The sequence below is a fragment of the Oryzias latipes genome, chromosome 16, assembly GCF_002234675.1.
Source record: "Oryzias latipes chromosome 16, ASM223467v1".
Taxonomy (NCBI): domain Eukaryota; kingdom Metazoa; phylum Chordata; class Actinopteri; order Beloniformes; family Adrianichthyidae; genus Oryzias; species Oryzias latipes.
In genome coordinates, this window is record NC_019874.2 from 18,651,644 (window position 1) to 18,672,751 (window position 21,108).

Below are 21,108 nucleotides of genomic sequence, written 5' to 3' on the forward strand. Positions count from 1 at the left end.
TAATGCATCAATAGCTGTCAAAGGGTCAAAGGTAAATTATTAGAGTCAATTGTAAAGTAGTAAAAACTGATGGAAAAGGGTCCGGAGTACTATAAAGACAGATAACCTCACAGATCCTTGTGTGTTCTGATTAAATAATGCCAGCAAATCATGATGAAAATCTGATCAATCCAGGTAGAATAGTCTTCTGTGGGATTATAGGATTGGCCTCTGCACGTGCAGTGCCCTCAGACAACATATGCTTTGATTTGGAGGTTTTTGACTAACAAATATATTTACTTTCCGATGCTTTCTATTAATAAATAAAAGCAGAAAAAATCCAGGGCGAATAAATGCCACATCTCCGTTTTGGCGGCTGCGCGAACCCTGCCACCTGTTTTGGAGCTGATTTGGCGTCCGGGCGCCGGCCAATAGGAGCGGCCGGCGGGTTTGAAGGCGGAGAAAGGAGGCAGAGAAGTTGGAGGAGAGGGCGAGACGCGGATTTGGAGACACAAGCGCACATTCAGCGTTAGTTGATGGGTTCATATATGTATTTTTGTTAGTTCTTATTTTTGAAATCATTGACTCCCCCCCCACCTCTCTGCTGTTTGTTCAGACCGCGCGCGCGCACGGAAAGCTCCTTTTTTTATGATAATTTGTGATTGAATCTGCCGTTGATGCCGCTGCACATGATTTTCTGGAGCGCGCAGCCACAGGTTGGCTGATAGAACCCAGTCACCATGGATTACGCTTCCTCCCCGTCTGGTGCCGATCGTCCCTGACCGGATCGAAGCCCCATCGACCCAAACAGCGATGACTGAGGGAAACACGAACTCATCGTTTGGAGTGTGAGCGGCGTCTGTGGACAGCGACGCGCCAATCCGAGGGGGCGAGGAGGAGGAGGAGGACCTGTGGAGGACCTAAAAGGAGACGAGAAGAGAAGATAATGGGATGGATGTGGAGACATGAGAAAGAAAAAAGTCTGGAGGTCTGATTTCAACTAGCCAGTGACTGAAGACTATTAACCTGGGGACAGAAACAGAGAGAAAAGGTCGGAGGTAGGTATGAGGAGCTGGAGGAGTGTGGTTATATCATGCTGAAATTAGGTTATTGTTTTGGATCAATCATCATGTGAATGACGGAAGCTATAATGCACACTGACACAACTGAAAGAGTGATTCTCCTTGAGTCTCCATGAGGAATGGCATCCTCATGGTGTGATGCCAGGCGATGTTCACCCTCCTCTTGGCTATCCAGACCAACACAGATGACATTTTGCAGAAGAGACTGCCTGAAGCGCTGTGAGATGTGAGAGAACAAGAAGATACTGGGAAACGGAGAGGAAGGAGCAATGAGGGAGTCACATCTGACTCAAATGTGACTCAAGGAGGAACATATTCCCCAGTTGTGGTGCCTCTGTTGCTCCACATGCTCCCCCTGGCTTCCCTGATGAGAAAAAGTGTTTTTTTTTTCTCACTCCTCACAGTTTGTCTCTTTCTTTGTGTTTATTTGTAGACAGGTGCTGCAGCTCTGACCATGGAGCCTCCCCCATCTTTGAGCTTGGCTCTGCTGGGTGGCAGTGAGGATGAGGATCAGCGCTTCCTTCTTCCCCTAGGTGGCATATCCCATCCCTCCACCACCGGCAACCAGCCAGGATCAAACCACTCCAACCACATGGGAGGTTCCAGCCTCGACCGTCTAAATGGCAGCACCCCAACGCCGTCTCCTGCCACGCCCAGCTTGCCTCCAGCGTCCCTCCCCAAGCTGCCCCTATCCTCCTCTGGAACCCAGCCTCTGCCCACGCCCATCCCCAATGCCCTGCACCCCACCAGCACCCCGCTGTCATCCTGCTTGGGTTCGCAGCACAGCCTGAGCGGAGAAAACTCCCCAGTTTACAACGCCCTGTTTTACTCCTCCCACTCGCCCTCCATGGAGCGGGAGAAGGACAGAGAGCGGGACAGAGACAGGGGGAGCAAACACAGACAGGCCAGCCCTCTAGTTCACCGCAGGGACAGTAACCCCTTCACAGAGATCGCCATGAGCTCCTGTAAGTACACGGGCGGGGTCATGAAGCCCCTGAGCCGCCTGAGTGCCTCCCGCAGAAATCTTATAGAATCAGAAAGCAGCAGCGAAACCAAAGAGGGCGCCGTTTCGGCAGTAGCTGGGTTATCAGTTGCCGGAGGACACGACAGACAGAGAGACGCCCCTTCTGCCTGCTCAGTGACCCAGTCCTCGACCAACCAACTCCTTATTCAAACCCCCCCAGAAATTGTAATCTCATCCAAAGAAGACTCAACATACCCCAGAGGAGGGTATGACATCACTGACTCCTCGTCCAACCAAATGTCCATCTATCACCAGAACCACGCCCTGGTGGAGAGCAGGCGGGTGCAGCCGGGACGGGGCAGCAGGCAGGCAGGGGTTGGGGCGGCGAGCACTGGAGCCAGGGGGAGCACCTCCAAGGCTAGCAAACGAAAGAACCAAAACATTGGCTACAAGCTGGGACATCGCAGGGCGCTGTTCGAGAAGAGGAAGAGGCTGAGCGACTACGCTCTCATCTTTGGGATGTTTGGGATCGTCGTCATGGTGATTGAGACAGAGCTGTCCTGGGGCGTGTACAGTAAGGTGAGGTTTACCTGCTATGCTTGGGGCTACATTTTCAAGTTTTACCAAGATGATGAAGTTAAGTCAACTTGGATATGGTGGGTAAACCTGCAAGGAAGCATTGGAGTGTGGGAAATGAAGTAGACTGCACTAAAACAGCAGTGTTGTTTTTTTTTGCACATAAGCAGAGGCAAATAAACCACAGCTGCACCAAAGTTTGCAACTTGGATTTTGTGAAAAGACCGTCTATGATCATTCTTTTTTCCTTTTCTCTTGTAAAGAGTTAAATAGAAATACCTTAATAGTTCCCTTAATAGTTCTGACTTCTACTGAAATATTACAACAGTTAGGCAGAAGCTGATCCTGAAACACAGAGATGTCTGTTAGGAATTTCAACAACGCTCAGATAAAACTGATGATGGTTTTTAGCATTTGTGTTTTCACTCTGAATGGGAAATTGTTCAATTACAACAAAGTGCTTTAAAAAAAACATTTTCAGACAACAAAATAGCTCTGTGTGTGAAGACTAAAAGTCAGTATGTGTTTCCTCCTGCAGCATTGATTTTGACCGGCTTTCTGTCTGTTCTGTTGTTCTTTCCTTTAATCTGTCTCTCACATGCCTTCAAGCCTTCTGGAGGAATAATCCTGAACTGCAGAAGAGCTTCTTTAATGTGACAGCCCAGTTCACAAATGTCACACCTGGCTGTCAAACCACGGTTGCTGCTCGGTGCTCCGTTGCTGCAGTCTGCCTCGTTAACTTTACCTCACTTTTGCTCTCCTTTTGGTTTCTTTGCTGCTGGTAGCCAGCCAGGTGACAACAAACGTTGAATGGAGGTCTTGTAACAAAGGTCACCAGGCAGAAATGAACTGTTTATTCTGTTGAGCCCTCAACCCACACCCCATTTTTAGCTCAGCTGGTCGTATTTGAGACCAACATTGCGACCAACGTGTTGTTTGGAGAGGGGCGGGGGGGGGGGGGGGGGGTAAATGCAATGACCAAGCTTGACAAGTTGTTGCTTCCGGGTGATGTAATGCAATGATGCAGAGGACGTTGGGGGGTATGGGGGGGACAGATTATCAGCAGGAGCCCAGGATCTCATTTGTCTTTGTAATGGGCAGTGTAATAAGCAGATCTGGCCCCTGGCTGATATTGTGCTTATTTTGGGTGTGTATGTGTGTTAACCGGAGACCTTTAGGGGTACTTGTTCTCAACTCCTGAATGCAAAGGTTCTCCTGTCCTCATCCCATCGGGTTTACTTTCTTATATGCAGTAGCTGCTCATTGGTCAGTGAGCACATTGTTTCATGGGGGTGCACAAACATACACATATCCCATAGAAATGTGCACTTTCTGCCACTGTCTTTGCTGCAGGAATTGGTTGGCACAGTGCTACCAGGTCTGCCCCGTCTCCCACCAGGTACTTAATGAAAACCTCTTTCAGAAGCAGCTTTATATTAATGAAAATGGTCTGAATTGCTCTTTTAGTTCCCCCCAGCCATTTTTTTTCCCTCCTCTATTGGCCCATTCTCCTCCTTGAAGGAGATGGCCGACACTTTTAAGTTCTCTTTTTCTGTTTCCTCCTTTTTTTTAATTCTAACTCTGTGTGTGCCTTTTTATCCGGCTCTCCTTATTCCTGTCTTCCTTTCATTAATTTCTCCTTCCCTTTATCACTCCCTCAGCTCCTCTGCTCTTGCAGTGGGCGTAAAACTGGGGGAGTGTGATCGGAAGAGAGAAGCGACTGGGCGAGAATGAAAGTCTGTGGAAGGAGAGAAGAAACTAAAGGCGATAATGAAAAGCCCGATTTAGGTCCTCAAGTTATGTTCAGCTGCAGTCGTAGAAAACGGACCGGGTTGCATATCAAAACAAAATTAAAAGGTTTTAATCCACAGAAGGAAATGATCTTTGTGCTTAAGCATCTGAAATCAATAGCACATTTTTAATGCAGGGTATGAGAATAACAAATTGGATAAATATCTCAGAGTCTTGCACTTTAAAAATAGATGATCCAAGGAGATAAACGTGATTCAACAACTGCTGGAAGCACAAAGACCAAGAGGGACTGAAGACCCTTCAGACTGCTCGAACCCTTCCTTTGATAACTGAGGTGGACAGAAACCCAGTGGTAGCTGTTATGAAACGGATAGAGATCATGCAGATAAAAAAGAGGTCGGAAGGAGAGATGAATGGGAGGACAGCTCTGGGAAAGGTAGAGTTTCAAGCGGTGGCGGATTAAACAAGTGTAGAAGAGGAGCCTCTGACTGATTTCTTCCATTGATTACTGATCATCACTCGCCTACAAATGTGCTGTCCACCTCTGAACGCCCAAAAACGACTGTGTCACAACAATGAAGAGGTGCGATAATTTTAATTTTAGCTTTTTAGAAACTTCATTCTGTGTGGATTGCAAAATCAAAAGCATGATAACTGTTTTTTTTATTAAACACCCACCCTGATCATATTTTTATCTATTATAAAATCATTCCCAGTGGGTTTTTTTTCTTCAAATTATGATTATGCTGTTTGGATTCATAATGAAAATACCTGCGTCGTTTTCTAGGACATAATTTCGGCAGAGCGGCAGGAGTTCAGTAGAGGTTCACCTCTAAGTTCAAGGTGGGACTGTTGGCCCAGTGTAAGCCTGTCCTCATTTCCCATCATCCGTTTCTTTACACTCTGTCCCGCTAGCTTACTGTCCTGCATGTTGTCCCCAAACCTAACATTACCGGTGCAACAAAAATTGCGAGTAATATCAGAGATATCCAGCAATGCAGTTTTGAGCTCGGACAAGAAAAATGAAGACATACATGGATCTGTTTGTCTGCAAATGGATGAATCGGAATCTGGACCTGGAAGCTTAAGGCTTGCAATTGGAGCTCCTACATCACATCTACAAACTTTTATACACAGCATTTTTCATTTACTCCTGATTCACAACAATTTGAATAAAAAAATACACAGAAATGCAAATTTTGCGCCTAATTTTCTTTATGTCCTCCACCTTGAGAGAACTGCCACCAGTACATAACGCCTAAAACACAATTTTCATCAGAGTGGATCTTTAAAACCAGCAAGATGATAATTAGTAGGTTCATATCTGTAAACTTTGTTGCAGAATGCTTCTCTGCCTCTGCGTTTGTCTCTACCAAAGCTCCTTCAAGGAGGTCCAGCTGCTCGATCCAGTTCCCAAAAATAGAGATGTAGAATAGCAATGGAAGCAGATGGGGTGGGTTGGTTTGTGTGAAGCAACTTTGTTTTGTTGTGTTGGGATGTTTCAAGGGAGAGAGGTTAACACAGGAGGACATAGTGTTCGTGACTCTGTGGTACGGAGCATGCAGATGGGTGCGCAGGAACACCGCTCCAACTTGACTCCCAAACTCGGTCGACACATTACAGACTCAAAGCAGCAAATTCCCAACTTGACCTTGGCAACCTCTTTAGTTTTCATACGGATCGCTGGAAAGACCAGGTTAAGACCTGTTATGTGTGCGAGGTAAAAAGCATTCTGCCTGGTAATCCCTTAACTGTAAATCCTTAAATTATGCAAAATGGGTATTTCTTAATTAAATCATTTATTAATAAGAACTAAAGTAGTTTGCTCTAAGGCAGAATAGGGAGTTTTCACAGAACTATAGCTTGTAAAATGTTTTAGAAATCCTCATATTTGTTGTATGTGTTTGGAGTTTAAAGGTATTTTCACATGTTTTGGGACTCCTCCTTATCACTGTTAAACAGCAGTGGAACAGTTCCTTTTGTCAAGTGGCCGGTGCTGATGTGCCTTCCTTACTGAGAATAACTACAGGTTCTTTGACACATGGGACCTTAGCATGTGGCCTGTCAATGTCAGATGAGTGGATCATTTCACAGAGGCCTTTGCGGCTCCCTTGGGCCGTGCTCCATGCCATATTTTAGGCCTGTGACTCAACGCAGCTGTTCTGAGGGAATGCACAGCTGCTGTCAAATTCACCTGACATGCAGCTGACACATGTGTAATGCAGAAGGATGGGGTATCAACTAAGAGTGTGCACTAAAGCAGCTGTCTGTTCATAAATTTAGTTTTTTTTTTGCAAAATGTAGACAAGGTCTAACAATGTCACCAACATAAAGAAGCAGAGAAGTCACTAAAAAAGTAGTATATGAACATTTGGTTAAAGGTGGTTGATGTCTAAAGTCTTTTATAAATGACCTATTACTAAAACTGTTTCTCTATAGAACCACAAGTCTAAATGGACTGTTGACCATTAGACAATAACCTTAAAAGACCCACACCAATGAAAAATTGGTGTTTTTACCATGTTCTTGTAACATTTTTCTCATGATCCAGGGCATATATAAAGAAAATAATCAAATTGCATTTCTGAGTGTTTCTTTATTCAAATAGTTGTGAATTCACGTTGTGAATCAAAATGCTTGTTATGTAGAGGGTACCCTCGACGGGCAACAAGGTCCTAGCTCCATGTACGTTTTTGTTTTCCTTTAGTCCGAGCTGGCAACTTCAATCAACAAAGTGCATATATTCGTAAAGTTAAGGGAACAATTTGAGGAGACACCAAATGACTTCATTGATAGTAATTCCTGTCAGGGCAAAAAGAAAAATGAAGGTCCTGGTTCGAATCCCTTTGTGTGTGTAGTTTGCATGTTCTCCTTGTGCATGTGTGGGTTTTCTCCAGGCACTCCGGCTTCCTCCCACAGTCCAAAAACAAGTTTCACAGGTTAATTGGTGTTTCTAATATTGTCCCTTAGGTGTGAATGTGTGTGTGTGGGGGTGTGATTGCCTGTTTCTGTGTGGCCCTGCAATTGACTGGTGAGCTGTCTGGGGTGTTCCCCGCTCTCACCTAACAGTACCTCGGTAGATTACAGCAACCCTGTGACTTGGACAGGAATAAGAGTATAAAAATAAATGAATTAAGGTGATTTGTTTCTATGTAAAATGCACCTTTTCAGAGGACTTTGGTAAGGTTTCCCCATCCAATCCTTACAGGCGTTAGTTATTATGTTTTGACTGTGACATCATTGCAGGGATGTTCACACAACTTGGGTCCTGAAAGCAGAACTCATCGCCATCTGTGTGGCTGAGCCAGGCTTTCAGACCGATGACAGGGCAGTTAAGTGCAGAAACCATCACAAAAGATGGATGGAAATTGTTGGATATTCTGCGGAGATCACAGCCATCTGTCAAGCAAACAGGGAGATTGTGGATCCAGGTTTGTGAAATTGTGTTTCTGTTAAAGCACACACAATCTGTGCTGTGCTTGTTTTCTTTCTAAAAGGCTAAAGAAATCTCATTCTTTAAATGCTTTTCATGTGAAGAAATATACATACATCCAAGGATATGACAGGCCAGCAAAATTTTTGTGTTTGAGCATAAAACATTTGTTACAAGAAAACTATTTTTAAAGGGTTCCTAAATCGATCCAGGTGAACGTGTTTAGTGTAGCAGGCAGCAAAATAAAAAAAATCCCTGGACCTGCCCATCCTCTCCATACACAAAACTCATGCAAAACAAAGCTTTTAAGTAGTTTTTATATGCTTTAATTTGTTTTTATTGACTGATTGTTTTTGTGGGATGTGTATGTGCACTAGGTTTTAGTTATTTTTTTAGTACGGTTGCTATTTTTAACTATGGTTTTAATAATTTATTTTATCATGTAAAGTACTTTCAGGAGAAGTACTTTATAAATAAAGTTTTCTTTATTCTGGAAAAAAAACTGCAGGTGAACAGGTGCGCTAAATCAGCCCATTACTCCTGACATTTTTGAACATTGTATTTAATTCAGAATATTTGTATTTCTTGCGTCTAAGTACTGCAGTTTTATATTGTTAAAGTGCAGGCGGCTCTTGTAGTACATTTTATAATTAGGCTTTTTAAGGGAAATCCATTGTGTTTGTTGGTTGATTTGGGAAGAAAAGAAGAGACAAAATATTTTTTGCTTTTTTACTCGCAAGATTTTTGATGTCAGGTTATCTTTTCAGTAGTACTCCTCTGTTCTAGTCTTCTTTTTCTTCTCCTTCTCACTTAGAGGTAAGATTTGTGTCCTTTTGTCCCTCCCCACAGAGAGCCTTAAAATATATTTCCATTTCCTCAAACATGCCCACTCTCTCCTTGTCTCCTCTATCTATGACATTTCTCTGAAACATTTACTGGTAGACCTTTTTGGACCTTTTTCTGCTCCACCACTTATTTACGTGACCGCTCTTCTTCTGCGAGTTGTGATGTTTTTCTAATGCTGCGGGGGGGGTGATAGTGCTGGGAAGGGTCAAGGCATTAAAGGATTGCTTTTCTTCCATTTTTTTTTAGCAGAAACTTGGAAAAAGCAGAACCAGTGCATCACACGCACCATTAAGTACCAAGGAGTACCCACTTGTAGAATGCCCTATCATTGTGCTGCACTCTCTAGCATCATTTGCACAAATTTGAGCTCCCTTCTGCATTTTTACACAACACACCAACTCAAATGAATGCAAAAGCCTTTGCGATGTTGTCAGCGATGCGTTTCCTGTTTTTATTTTTTACTTTTTTTAAACCGAAATGAATAGCATCCATCTGAAGCTGCAATCCTACAGTGGCATCATGCTGCTTTTATAAGGTGCATGATGATGATCAGGGACTCTCCAGCTGCATCTATATTCTCTACAGGAGCAATCAGCCATCTGACTACTTCCTCCTCCACCTTTTTTTTCCTTCCAACTGCTTGCTCTTCATCACTGTTCTATAGGATTGTGGAGTCTATCAGCCTTTTCTCTGACAGGTACAAATATGCTTGTTTTAGTCTTCAGCGATACCGAGTCTGGTGGTATCCACGGATGTTTCAAAACTTGCATCATGCTGCAACAACAGAAGCATTCATGTCGCTGAGTGCACGCAGCCTTTATGTTGCACACACGTGTAGAGTGTGTGACTTTCTGCCATTCTAGTCTGTCAAAGCCCATGAATGCAGCTGATAATGCGTGTGTTCACATCTCTCTTTGTCTGGATTTAATTGAGTGTGTGTGACTGTAATGGTGTGTGAATTCAAGTGTGTGTGTGTGTGTGTGTTTATCCTGGTAAGGTGAAATCGCTTCTCTGCCTACTGCCTGTTTCCCTGGAGACTGATTGCAAAAAGGCTTCACTTTGACAGGAGAAAATTCCAAGGCTAAATCATTAGAACACACTCTTTCACGCGCACACACACGTTTTTATTTATTTATATTTGTTTTAAATATACTGCAAGAGACATAACTGCAGGAGTGACATTTTGATAACACGTTTTTGTCTTTACATCTGTGTGAGTGAGGTGGTTACAGCTGGGGAAAGCCCTCAAGTTACTACCTGCGCACACGAGTGTGTGTATTTTGAAAGTGGGTGTTTTTTTTTTCTTCTCTGTGTAGGTGGCTGAGTGGCTGCCTTCCAACTGAAATAAGAAAGCTAAAAAAGCTCATTATCTCTGCATGCTGGTTAAGCAGTCTCTGATCAATGCACACAACACTTAAGAGGAGCAGAACAATAAAGGGAAAAAAAACATATATATGTCCAAAAAAAAAAAAAAAACAGCAGGTTAAATGTGCAAACAGATCCAATCAAATCCAGTTTTGTTTCACTTTTTATACAATTTTGCATCAAAAAGTGCTTGACCACAAATATAACCCAGTCAAACTGGAGAAGATTCATGAGTTAAAAAACAAACAAAAAAACAAGTAGGACATTCTATTGAATTAAAACTGTTTATAAATAAATTAACTAAATGATGAACCCTGCCTTTGCCCCGCAGTAGCTTGGATAGGCTGCAGTATCCTATAACCCTGCACAGAATGAATCAGGAGAAGATGGATGCAAAAGAAATTACCTAATTTATGCAATTATTCTGACATTCCAATTATTGTTGGAAAAATAATACTTTTACGTAACATGTTCCAACAAGAGCATAAAACTATTAAAATCTACACATCAACGCACAAAATAAATGAATAAAACCTAAGAAGATTTAATAGAAAACAATATTTCAATTAAATGCAAGATTCAAAGATAGCTTTTTTTAAAGTTCTCCACAGGAGATGAATTCCTCACATCCTTTGGAAAGCTTTTCATTAGGAGATGCCTGTAAATTTGGAACCAGGCCGTGTGAGGTTTTTGTCCAGACTCTTGAACTGTGAGGTTCGTATGGTAAATGCAATTAAAAGACAAGGCCAAAGATCATTAAAACATTTTTAATCTAATAAAATAATCTGGAAATTGCTCCTCAAGGTGACTAGGAACTGGTGCACACTTCAGAAGTGATGGGATGTACTTTTTCTTTTTGGTACTACTCAAAAAGCATGCTGGTTAATTCTGCACAAAAATGAGATACCGGTAAGTCCCACACTGAGCATCTTTTGATCTATTGTGAAAGCATTTCTACTGGTCTTCAAATTATCATTATGCCGTTGTTTGACCAAATTGGAAAAAAAAGTAAGCCTGTCCTCATTTCTCATTAACGCTTTGTTTACACTCTCTCCTGCTAGCTTACAGCTCCTCATAACCCCAACCTAACATTAGTGGTGCAACAAAAAAGTGAGCAGTATTGATGCTATTCAGCCGTACAGTTCACTGCAAGAGGATGCATCGGAATGAAGTGGAGCAGGCAGCTGGAGGCTTGTCGTGGTAGATTCCACTAGCTTTCTCATTTTCAACATTTTTTGTCTGCTCCTGATTCACAACTACACGAATAAAGAAATACTCAAAAGGTCAGTTTTAATTTTCTTTTTATTTGTCCTCCATCATCAGAAAAATGCAACAAAAAACATGTTAAAAACACGATTTTCATAAGAGTGGTTCTTTAAGACCAGAAAATAGGGGATAGTAGTGAACAATCCTGACTGTTATAAGTGCATAAGTTAATTCATCTGCACCGACCCTATAGTTGTTGATGCAAATGTGTTTTTAAAAGTTAAAAACATGTTAAAGAAAAAGGATTCATCACCATGAACAGCAATTTTGCAAGTTTGTCCCTTTGTTTCTGAACATGGACGGAATTTCTCTGTGCAGCCAAATGCCTGAAGGGTTTGGCTTTGGGAGACTCAGAATCCCACCTCTGTTGTTTGCAGATAACGTGGTTCTTTTGGCTTCTTAAAGCCATGACCTCCAGCTCTCACTAAAGGGGTTTGCAGCTGAGTGTGAAGCAGTTGGAATGAGAGTTAGCACCTTCAGGTTTTAGGCCAAGGTTCTCTGGGGTTTAAAGGTAGAATGCCACATCCAGGTTAGGAATGATTCACTTTCCCAGGCGGCGGAGTTTGAGTATTTGGGTGTACAGCTTTGAAGTGGGGGGAAAGGAAAAAGTGTGACATTGACTGACAGGTCAGTGCAGGGTCTGCAGTAGTGCAGCGGTTCTACCGGTCAGTTGTGGCAAAAAGAGAACATAGCAGTAGATTGTATTCCTGCCTTCACTTTTGGCCATGAGCTGTGGGATGTAGAAGAATGGTTACGATTCCGGATACAGGTGGCAAAGGAGCAGGAGAGCTGCATCTCCTCCACATGGAGCAGAGCCAGCTTAGATGGTTTGGAAATGTGGAGAGAATGCCACCTGGATGGCTCCCTGCTTTAATTTGATGTTAGCTTGTTGTTCATGTTTCTTCCTAATCCCGAGTTTCCAGCTACCAGCGTGACTGCAGCCAAATGTTGAGAGAAAAAGCTAAAAAATGAATTCATGAAGAATAAATGAGCTGATTGTGAGGCTTTAAGCGTATTAAAAAAAACATAATTGAATTGGGAAAAGTACTCAGTGAAACATCCACAAAGCACTGCAGATAAATGCAGTTTTATTGCTATATCCATAAATGGCCTGTAAGGTTTTACAATGCAAGCTAAGCAAACAAATATTCACAGATCAGTGAACCTGCAGGGAAAAAAAGAGTAGCAAGACTCTAGGTGTTGTTCAGGTTATATGGACACTTTAAAGTGGATTTTGACGAAGGCAGTCTCTGATCTCCTTTTAAGGGGAGATGCAGGATGAATTCTTCATGGATGGAACAATCTCTGATGTCACAAAATCCCACAACAGGTCTGGAACAAAAGTTGGAAGTTTTGTTTCCAGGGCGCAAAGAAATGTTTTCAGGCTTGAAGGCCATGTAGTTATTCCCTTTGTGAGGTTGTCTTCTTCTTTCTTTTTCTGGCATTTATAGGTCGTTCAACTGAACCGTAAATAAGAGACACAAAAATTTTTTTTCTTTAGAGTTTGCAGACATGATGCAAAGGGTATGTAACTTTTTTCTTAAAAGATAAATACAAAATGAGCAAAGATAAATCACTAATACAAAATAAAATCAACTGAATTGAGTAGCATCATTAAACATTTGTAAATTAATATTAGATATAATGTTATTGGATTGATATTAGTTCAAAAATCAAGAGACCCATTTAATAAAATATTAAGAGTATAAAAATGTAAGAAAATTAATAAAATACATCCGATAAATGTTGCTCCTAGTTTTTCCCGTACGCCATACCACAAATTTAAACTACTGCAGAAATTATATAGTTTGTATGTAGTGTTATAAAAATAAATCATTCTCTTAAAACTTGTGAATTTGAGGGTGAAACCTTTTAGAAATGCACCAATATTTGCTATACTTGGTTAGGATTTAGGCCAACTGTAAAAGGTTTATTGAGAACGGTTTCAGTTTAGAGTTTTTATTTGTTTTATTTTCATGTGCACATTTTTGTTGTAATAAACACATGTTGTCCTGCAGAAAACTATTTTTATTTTGGGAAAAATTGATGTTTTTCCATTGCTGACTGTATTCTACATGCACCTGTCAAAATCTGACACAATCCACTGCTGGTGGCTTTCAGGGAGGCTTTGGTTTCTGTCACCGAAGCTCCAGACAAATCCACCCAAAGTCATTGAGTTAAGTTTGTGCTTCTTTTTAACCTCAGGGGTTAAGCTTCGGCCTTCTATACAAGAAGGGCAGTCCCTGTTAAAACATGTGCTGCTTGCACTTTCACAGTGGTGAAAGAAGTGTTTGAGAGAGCAGTAGCTTCCCTTGCTACAATGATGCCCTTTAAAGAACGCCTCTTTCCTTGTCACCTAACCCTAAAACAGGTCTAACCCACTTTTATCCTGGATTTTTCCTCTTGTTCCACCCACGCATTCATGCACTTACAAGGTTTTCTTATTGCAAACGCTCAAGCATTTGCTGTGACTTATAAATCACATTGGATTTAAAGCCAGTGCTGAAGTTTTATCTGTAATCTAAGGTAAAGTGCGTAGTTAAAATGCTTCATTGTCTGAATTTTTGTCATTTGCAGTGATTGCTGTCAGCATTGATTGATCCCGCTGGGAAGATTCTACCTTAAAATGCTTCACATCGATCGAATCTAAAGACGTGTTGCTTTTTTGTGCACATAGTGATAGATTGCAGGGGTGTATGCTGCAAGGTTGTGCCAAACATTGCCAAAGTTAATTTTGATCTTTTAATCCACATTCAACCAGCAAAGGTTGGGACCGCAATTTGAAAGGTTGGGGAGAGTGCAGGTACCTGGAGGATCAGGTTCTCATCCTCCTGAAAGCCCGTCTTCGCTGCAGACACTCAAACACATGTCGCTAATATCATTACCAAAGATTTCTCTGCATTTTGCTGCCCCATTGTGACAGTATGAGTGTGATTCTGCAATAACAAGACCTTGAAGCTGAAGCAAGTAAATCAATTTCAGTCATTTATCATGTATTTTATGAATAACACCTGTACTTGTACTCTGCTGGTTGCTTAGCAACCGCGCAGAGACACAAATACGGCTCAGTTTGTTCATCTGGAAAAATCCCAGAATTTGTATGCTTTTTCTTATGCAGAAGCTGATACTCCATGAGTGTGTGTTCAGAAGGGGCACTGTACCTCCGCTTATCTCTGACTCAGCATTTCCAAATTTTAACTCATATAAATTCATATCTAATGACCTTTTTTTTTTTTTTTTCGATTATTTAAAGATTTTTTTGGTACTTTATTCTTAACCTATTCTGTCCAGTAAAACAGGAAAATTTAATTGGAACAAAGACTTTCTTAGTTTGGACAGATTTCTTTATTTTTTGTTACAACTAAAGTTATGTCATTTCTATAAATGCAAGGCACTTATTTCTATTAACTGCTTTTGCATTTGTTACAGTTTTTAACAGCTCTTTTAGTAAACACTTTACTAAAGCTTTACTAAAATATTACAATTATATACAGGAATGTGGAACTAAAGATGGGATTCCCCCCACCCCACAATCACAGAGCCCACAGCAGCAATTGCAGTCATGGCAACCAACTCTACACACAACCCAAACCCCCCCCCCCCCCCCCCCCCCCTCGGACAATCCAACAGCAACACCCAGAAATAGGGCTGGGGTGTCCACCATAGTAAAATGCCTTTATTTTGGTAGCCCAACAAATGTTGGTCTCCTTGTCTATGTCCACAATTTAAAGACTGATCACATTAGTTGTATTTTAGTGAACAGTGACAGGGAACAGTGACAGTATTTTAAGAGGACATGTTTTATTTGTAGCCGAATATTAGTATTTTGTCAATTTTACTTTATGTGTGAGTTTTATTTACATGATTGCTTTAATCGTGTAAATTAATAAATTAATAAATCCCACCCAAAAATCACACCTGAAATACTAAACAAGAATTTGTGTTGGCTGTGTGATCTGCCTGTCTGTCATTAATTATCCCTTTCACTTTGCCCCATGGGACGTCTTTGCTGACATTTAGTTTGTAACTAGGAATAAAAAAACGTGAGGCGTATGCCAGCTACTGCTGGGGAGGAGGTTTTTTTTGTTCCTTTCGCTAAACATTCCATTTTCAGGTTTGGACTGTGATAGACATTGACCTTGAAATTCATCTTTAATCCTGTTTTAGGTGGGACTCTTTGGTTATCAGTCAATTTATCCAACTTTGAGCTTCTCATCAGCTTTTCTTCTTGCAGCCACGTCCTGGTCACAGTCGCATGGAGCTTAAACTTCTGAATACCATGCAGCTATAGTCACAATAACATTTAGCTGCTCAGAGATGGTCTTCAAGTCTTTACCTTTAATACGCTCATCTATGACTTTCTGTCTGATCTCCTCAGAAACTCTCTCCTTTACTTTCAGTGCTCCGTGTTTAGTGTGACACACACCATGTCACCAGACAGCACGGTGATTGTCACCCTTTATAAGCAGCCTGACTGATTACAGCTTTGTGGGAACAAGTGATGATAATCAGGCTGTCTTCTTTTAATAATCACTACGTTCAAAAGTCATTCAGTCATTTTTGCCCATCTTGTTGCTTTAGCCTTTTATGTTGTTTTTAAAGACCTACTACGATGGACATTGTGTTTTTAACATGTTCTTGTTACATTTTTCTGATGATATATGGGACATACCGGTAGATTAAGACAAATAAGATAAAACTGCATTTCTGAGTATTTCTTTATCCAAATCGGGATAAATCAGGAGCAGAAAAGAAAATGCAGCCTTAAAAACTGGTAGTTGTTGTGTACAAACTACAATCGGTTGCCTGCAGGCTCCCCGCTTCGCTCCGTTCGTTGCTGATGTTAGGTTGGGAGTGTGAGGGGCTGTAAGCTACCGGGAGAGAGTGTAAACAAATGGAAAATGTGAAGTAGGGACAGGCTTACTTACAAAAGTCCTGCCCACAATTCAGAGACGAATTTCTAATGAACTACTGCTGCTCTGCAGAAAATAGAAAAAGTCAGAGGTTTTTTGATTTAGCCTAAAAATGGCATAATTGTTATTAAAAGAGTACTGGAAACGCTTTGACAGTAGATCAAAAAGACAATTGGAGTGGATTTTTCATGGTTCAGTTAAACATAAATTCCATAGACATTTCCAGTTTTCACTGATACATTTTTAGCATTTTTACTTTTTAACTCTCTGTCTCTTTTAAAATCCAGTTTTTGCTTCTGTAACTTTATGAAGTCTTTTATGATGAATCCGAGGCTTTTAGCCATTTTCGAGATCACAGACATTATTAGACTTAAGTTCATAAAATTGAATAAATATTTGAAACTGTGGGTTGCAGTCTAAAGGTAAACACTTGATGTAAAAAGGAATTTCCTGCTCTTTATTTATCTGTGAAAACCACAAGCTGTCATCAATTAGGGGACTTCAGAGGTGCTGGTAGAAGACAGGTTTTTGAACTTTGCACAGAGGAAAACAGCTGCTTCCCCCCTATGCTTTCACTTTAGTGGTAACCTACTCACCTGTTCTGCCAGTAGAGCAAACAAAAACTCTATTGGTCTTTGTAAAGTGTAATCAAGCAACAGAATTTTTACTGCTGCAGGCTGGAGTGTGACATTTATAGAAATATATGTGCTTTTTTAGGACACATGCCTAGGTTTGTTTACACTTAATTTGTTTGCATATGTCTGTAGTACATAAAATATTAAGAGTTCAGTGGTGATGCATTATTATGGGATGCTAAGTTTGCTGTTGGACGCTAATGACCAATCAAGTTATTAAAAAAGTGAGAATGTTTAAGCTGTGGATAGTTAAGGAATTTTTCAAAATAAAATAAAGAGAAAATGTTTGTCACATTGTGTTGGCAGAGAAAGGAGGTGTGTTAAACATAAACTTTGATTATATATGTTAACCAAGCAGAGAGGTAAAATCAAAAGCTACATGTTTTTGATGATCTGACTTCCCCTTGCACATCGTGTCCTTTGGTGACCGCAGATGACATTTGAGCAGAGGGAGCGAGATTGAGACACGATAATATTAAACAGATCTGGGCAAACCAGAAGTGAGTAACAGTCGAAGCTCGATGGTATTTTTGCTGTGCAGTGGCCCACTGCCACACCGATATGTGACACGAATGTGAGCATAGGTTTGTGCATGTTTGAATTTCAGTAAAAGTGTGGGCAGAATATTAATTTTCTGATGTAAAACATTGTTGTAGACAAACCTGACTTTGTGTTGATGTCTGAATAATGCAATTCTAAGCCTATAAAGGCCAAACGATAGTCTATACTACATTTGCTCTACATCCCATGAAGATCTGTACATTATTAATTTCTAAATATTGAGTAGATTCTACTCCATGCGACTGTGTGAAAACTTGAGTGGTGTGTGTCGGAGATCAGAGTGCAGACTCGGGTTATGAGAGTGTTCGCTGATGAATGCTTAACAGCTCGCTACTCAACTGCAGACATATCTGATCTCCAATGCAGAGGTCTTGATGAGTCTCAGCTTTTTTCCTGTGGTGAGCACCAGACAGCTGTGCCCATCATGAGACCTTGCTGGATGCCAAAATAAATCTACCTTGAAGTTTTAGCATACATATGCCACGTTTTGTGTGTTTGCTTTTGTACTTTGCTTTGTTATTCAAACCATCGTCCTTGAGCTGATGTGGACAAACGAGTTTGTTTCACATGAACTCTCAGCTCGGCTGACAAAAAAGCCCAAATATGAAAAGCAACCAGCTTCGTTTTCTGTTGTTGATAAAATGCCAGAGTACGGAGTTGGTTGTTTTAGAAATTTCTAATATAAAATCCAAGGAGCTGTCAGAAAGCTGAAGCAAGAATAATGACAGTTTACAATTCCCTTTTTCCTAGTGTGTAATTCACAAATAAATTCACAGATAAATGTTAAGGAACAAATTCTACAAGCATAAACTTACACCTCTGGGATTTTGCTTGAGAATTATTATTATTTTAATATTATTATTTTGCATCTGAGTTTGTGTCAAAGTGCCACATAGTTCTGGATGAAGCAAAATAACAACTTTGGATTTATGTTTTGAAACTTGGACAAAAAAACGTCTTAAAATGTTTAACCTATAATCTAATGCTAAAATAGGTTTTATGTTTTAAGATTTTTAATAGAATTATTTGGCAACATCCATCACATTTCATTCATTAATTTAAAATAAAAATAGAATATAAAGATTTTCACTTGATGATAAAATTCAATTTAGATGACTGAACTATGATGTATTGTGTATTTCTAAGAAAAAATAAACAGAGTGAGCAAAATACTAATTTAGGCTAAAGAAAAACAATAAAAAATCTACATGTTAATTTGTTTTAGATGTTTTTGTGTCATTTTTATTTCCTTTTTATTTTCCCTTTTGTACATTTTAGAATATTGAAGAAGAACTACCGGTACATGTTTTTATTTGGAAAAATAATGCATAATATTATCTGATCTGTATATGGGTCATAGATAATTAGAATTTCTTGAATTCCCCACAATGTACTTTTTATAAAAATATATTGTAGTTGTTACCATTTTACTGGTGCAATACAAATATAAACCAAAAAATTCTCTAAAGTTCTCAAAATCTGAATAAAAAAACTCTTAAAGTTCATGGCATCACATTCAGCGAGGTTTAATTCTAGGATAAAAAGCTTAAAAATTACTTTCTCCTCCCAAAAATCAGTACTAAATCTATTATTATTAGACAGATTATAATTTTGAAAAAAGTTTTGACCAATAATTGCTATATTTTTAAAGAGTCACGTTAAATGTTTGTCTTGTTCCTAGTGTTTACAATTTTTGTTTAATTTTTTCTAATGTTTAATTTAATTGTCTTTAGATGACAGAGCTTGAATTTTAGGTAAAAAAGACGAGGTTATTCCTTTTTCCTGGCGCAGCAGTGATATTGTTACTGTGTGGAACCAGCAGACAGACAGATTGAGAGGCAACATGAATTCAGGAATGGAAATGCCTCAAGGACATTTCCAGACTTTCTGATGCTTGACGAAAAATGAATGACTCGAGCAGAGGGACAGAGGTGAAGTGGAGTGGCATGACTTTCCCCCAAAAACATTTCCTGTTGAAACTGGTTTCAAATGACAAAAACATTAGGAAAAAAGTGCTAAAAAGGTTTGCACATTTCCCCTGAGATGAAATGATCAAAAACGGGGAAACCTTCGGCATCATTTAGCTGCAGTTTATTATTGCGTTGGCACTGATTTGAAACAGACAATAAACCACGAACAAGGACTGTAATTGGCTTTTTAATGAACATCTGTCTACCTTTCAAAAGTGTAAAACAGGCCATGAGTATAATTTCCTATAACAGAAAATCTTGTTTCTAAACTGGATTCATTCATTCATCTGCTATGTTCTTTGGGGAAATTGCTCATAGATAAACATTAAAACCTTTTTTCTGTTTTCATTCACCTCCGATGGGTTTCTGTACATGAGCACATGTGTGACTTCTGACTTCAACAAGTGTATCTAAGCTGCTGTGTAAGAGGTGAAAGGGTTAAAAAATCCACTGAAGTGCTATGAGCTGCATTGATTGGAAGTTCCCCCAGCACATTGATTATAAGCTCCATCAAACCAGGCAAGCAAAGGATTTAAAGCTCGACTCTAGACAGATATTGACGGGTGAAACGCACTCCCGCTTCTGCTCACCGCTTTAAACTGTTTTTGTAAATATCAGTTTGCTTTTTCTTTGCCCGGGTTGTGCAGACACTTGTGCAATTAGAGCAGTGCAATAACAAAGACGACGGTGGGTGCAGCCTTTGGAAAATTAAAGCAGACTAATGTTGGATTAGAGAAAGCATTTTAAAAGATTCTGTAGCTTCTTTTTTCAGCACGCTTTCCTAACAGCAAAGAGGATCTGAAATGTGTTTTTGTGAAGCCTTACGTCTGTTTTCTCTCAACAGAGCTCCATGTATTCTCTGGCCCTGAAGTGCTTGATCAGCCTCTCCACAGTCATCTTGCTGGGACTCATCATAGCCTACCACGCACGAGAGGTTCAGGTAAAACACCTGTACTTGCATTCGCTGGCTTTTACTACATCAGGGCCCAGATTTATTATACCTGCTAGATTCTAGATTAGTGTAGTCGCACTTCAGTAGTGGGCTTTAATGTTTCTCTCATCCAGGAACAAAGATGTAATTAGATCTTTCCAATAATGACCTGCCCAATCTATCAAGTGCAGGGCAAATGAGTGTACCGTAGCAAAACAAGCAGATCTACTGTGGCAGGGGCAAATGATTTACACACAACACAAGTGTTTCTCTCCTGAACGCAGTTGGTTGTTGGAGCATGACCCTGCTGATGTTGAGCTGTTAAATATACGGAGAAGTGACTGATCTGCATGAAGTAAATGTCCACCTTTCTTAAGTTTAATGACATCTCTCTTATAACTCTGGGTAAATACACACAAAGTTTCACTTTTATACCACCATAAAACGGTTCCTATGAAACATAAGTTGTAATCCTGGTCTGAATTTGGAGGTTGCAATAAAAGATTGGGGTTATAAAACGCAACATTCTGTGCTGTTGTCAAAGTTCAAGCAAGTAAGGATGATTATAAATGTTTCATATTAAAATGATACTTTTATTTTTGCAAAAACACAATCAGAACAAACTTTTTGAAATGAAATCAAATTTATTAAATAAGTTACACATTTTAATGGTGGTTTGGCAACAATATAGGTATATTACTTTAGTCATTTTCTGATGCAAAGTTATATTTTATATTTGGTGTGAATGTTTCAGATATCCTGTAAACATCCTACCCTATCTTTATTTATTTAACCTTTGACCTTATGCCATTCAGAGCGAACTACAAAGTAAGCA

General features: G+C 40.1%; 1 protein-coding gene across 1 annotated transcript in view; it reads left to right on the forward strand.

Moving 5' to 3' along the window:
* The window catches only part of LOC101156116 (small conductance calcium-activated potassium channel protein 2), a 78,198-nt gene continuing 57,090 nt past the window's right edge, over positions 1–21,108 (forward strand). The window contains exons 1-3 of the mRNA XM_011485308.3: positions 1–1,037; positions 1,495–2,604; positions 20,187–20,282. Of these exons, the coding sequence (XP_011483610.1) occupies positions 1,516–2,604; positions 20,187–20,282 (1,185 nt within the window). The 5' untranslated portion in view covers positions 1–1,037; positions 1,495–1,515. The remainder of the gene's footprint in view (positions 1,038–1,494; positions 2,605–20,186; positions 20,283–21,108) is intronic.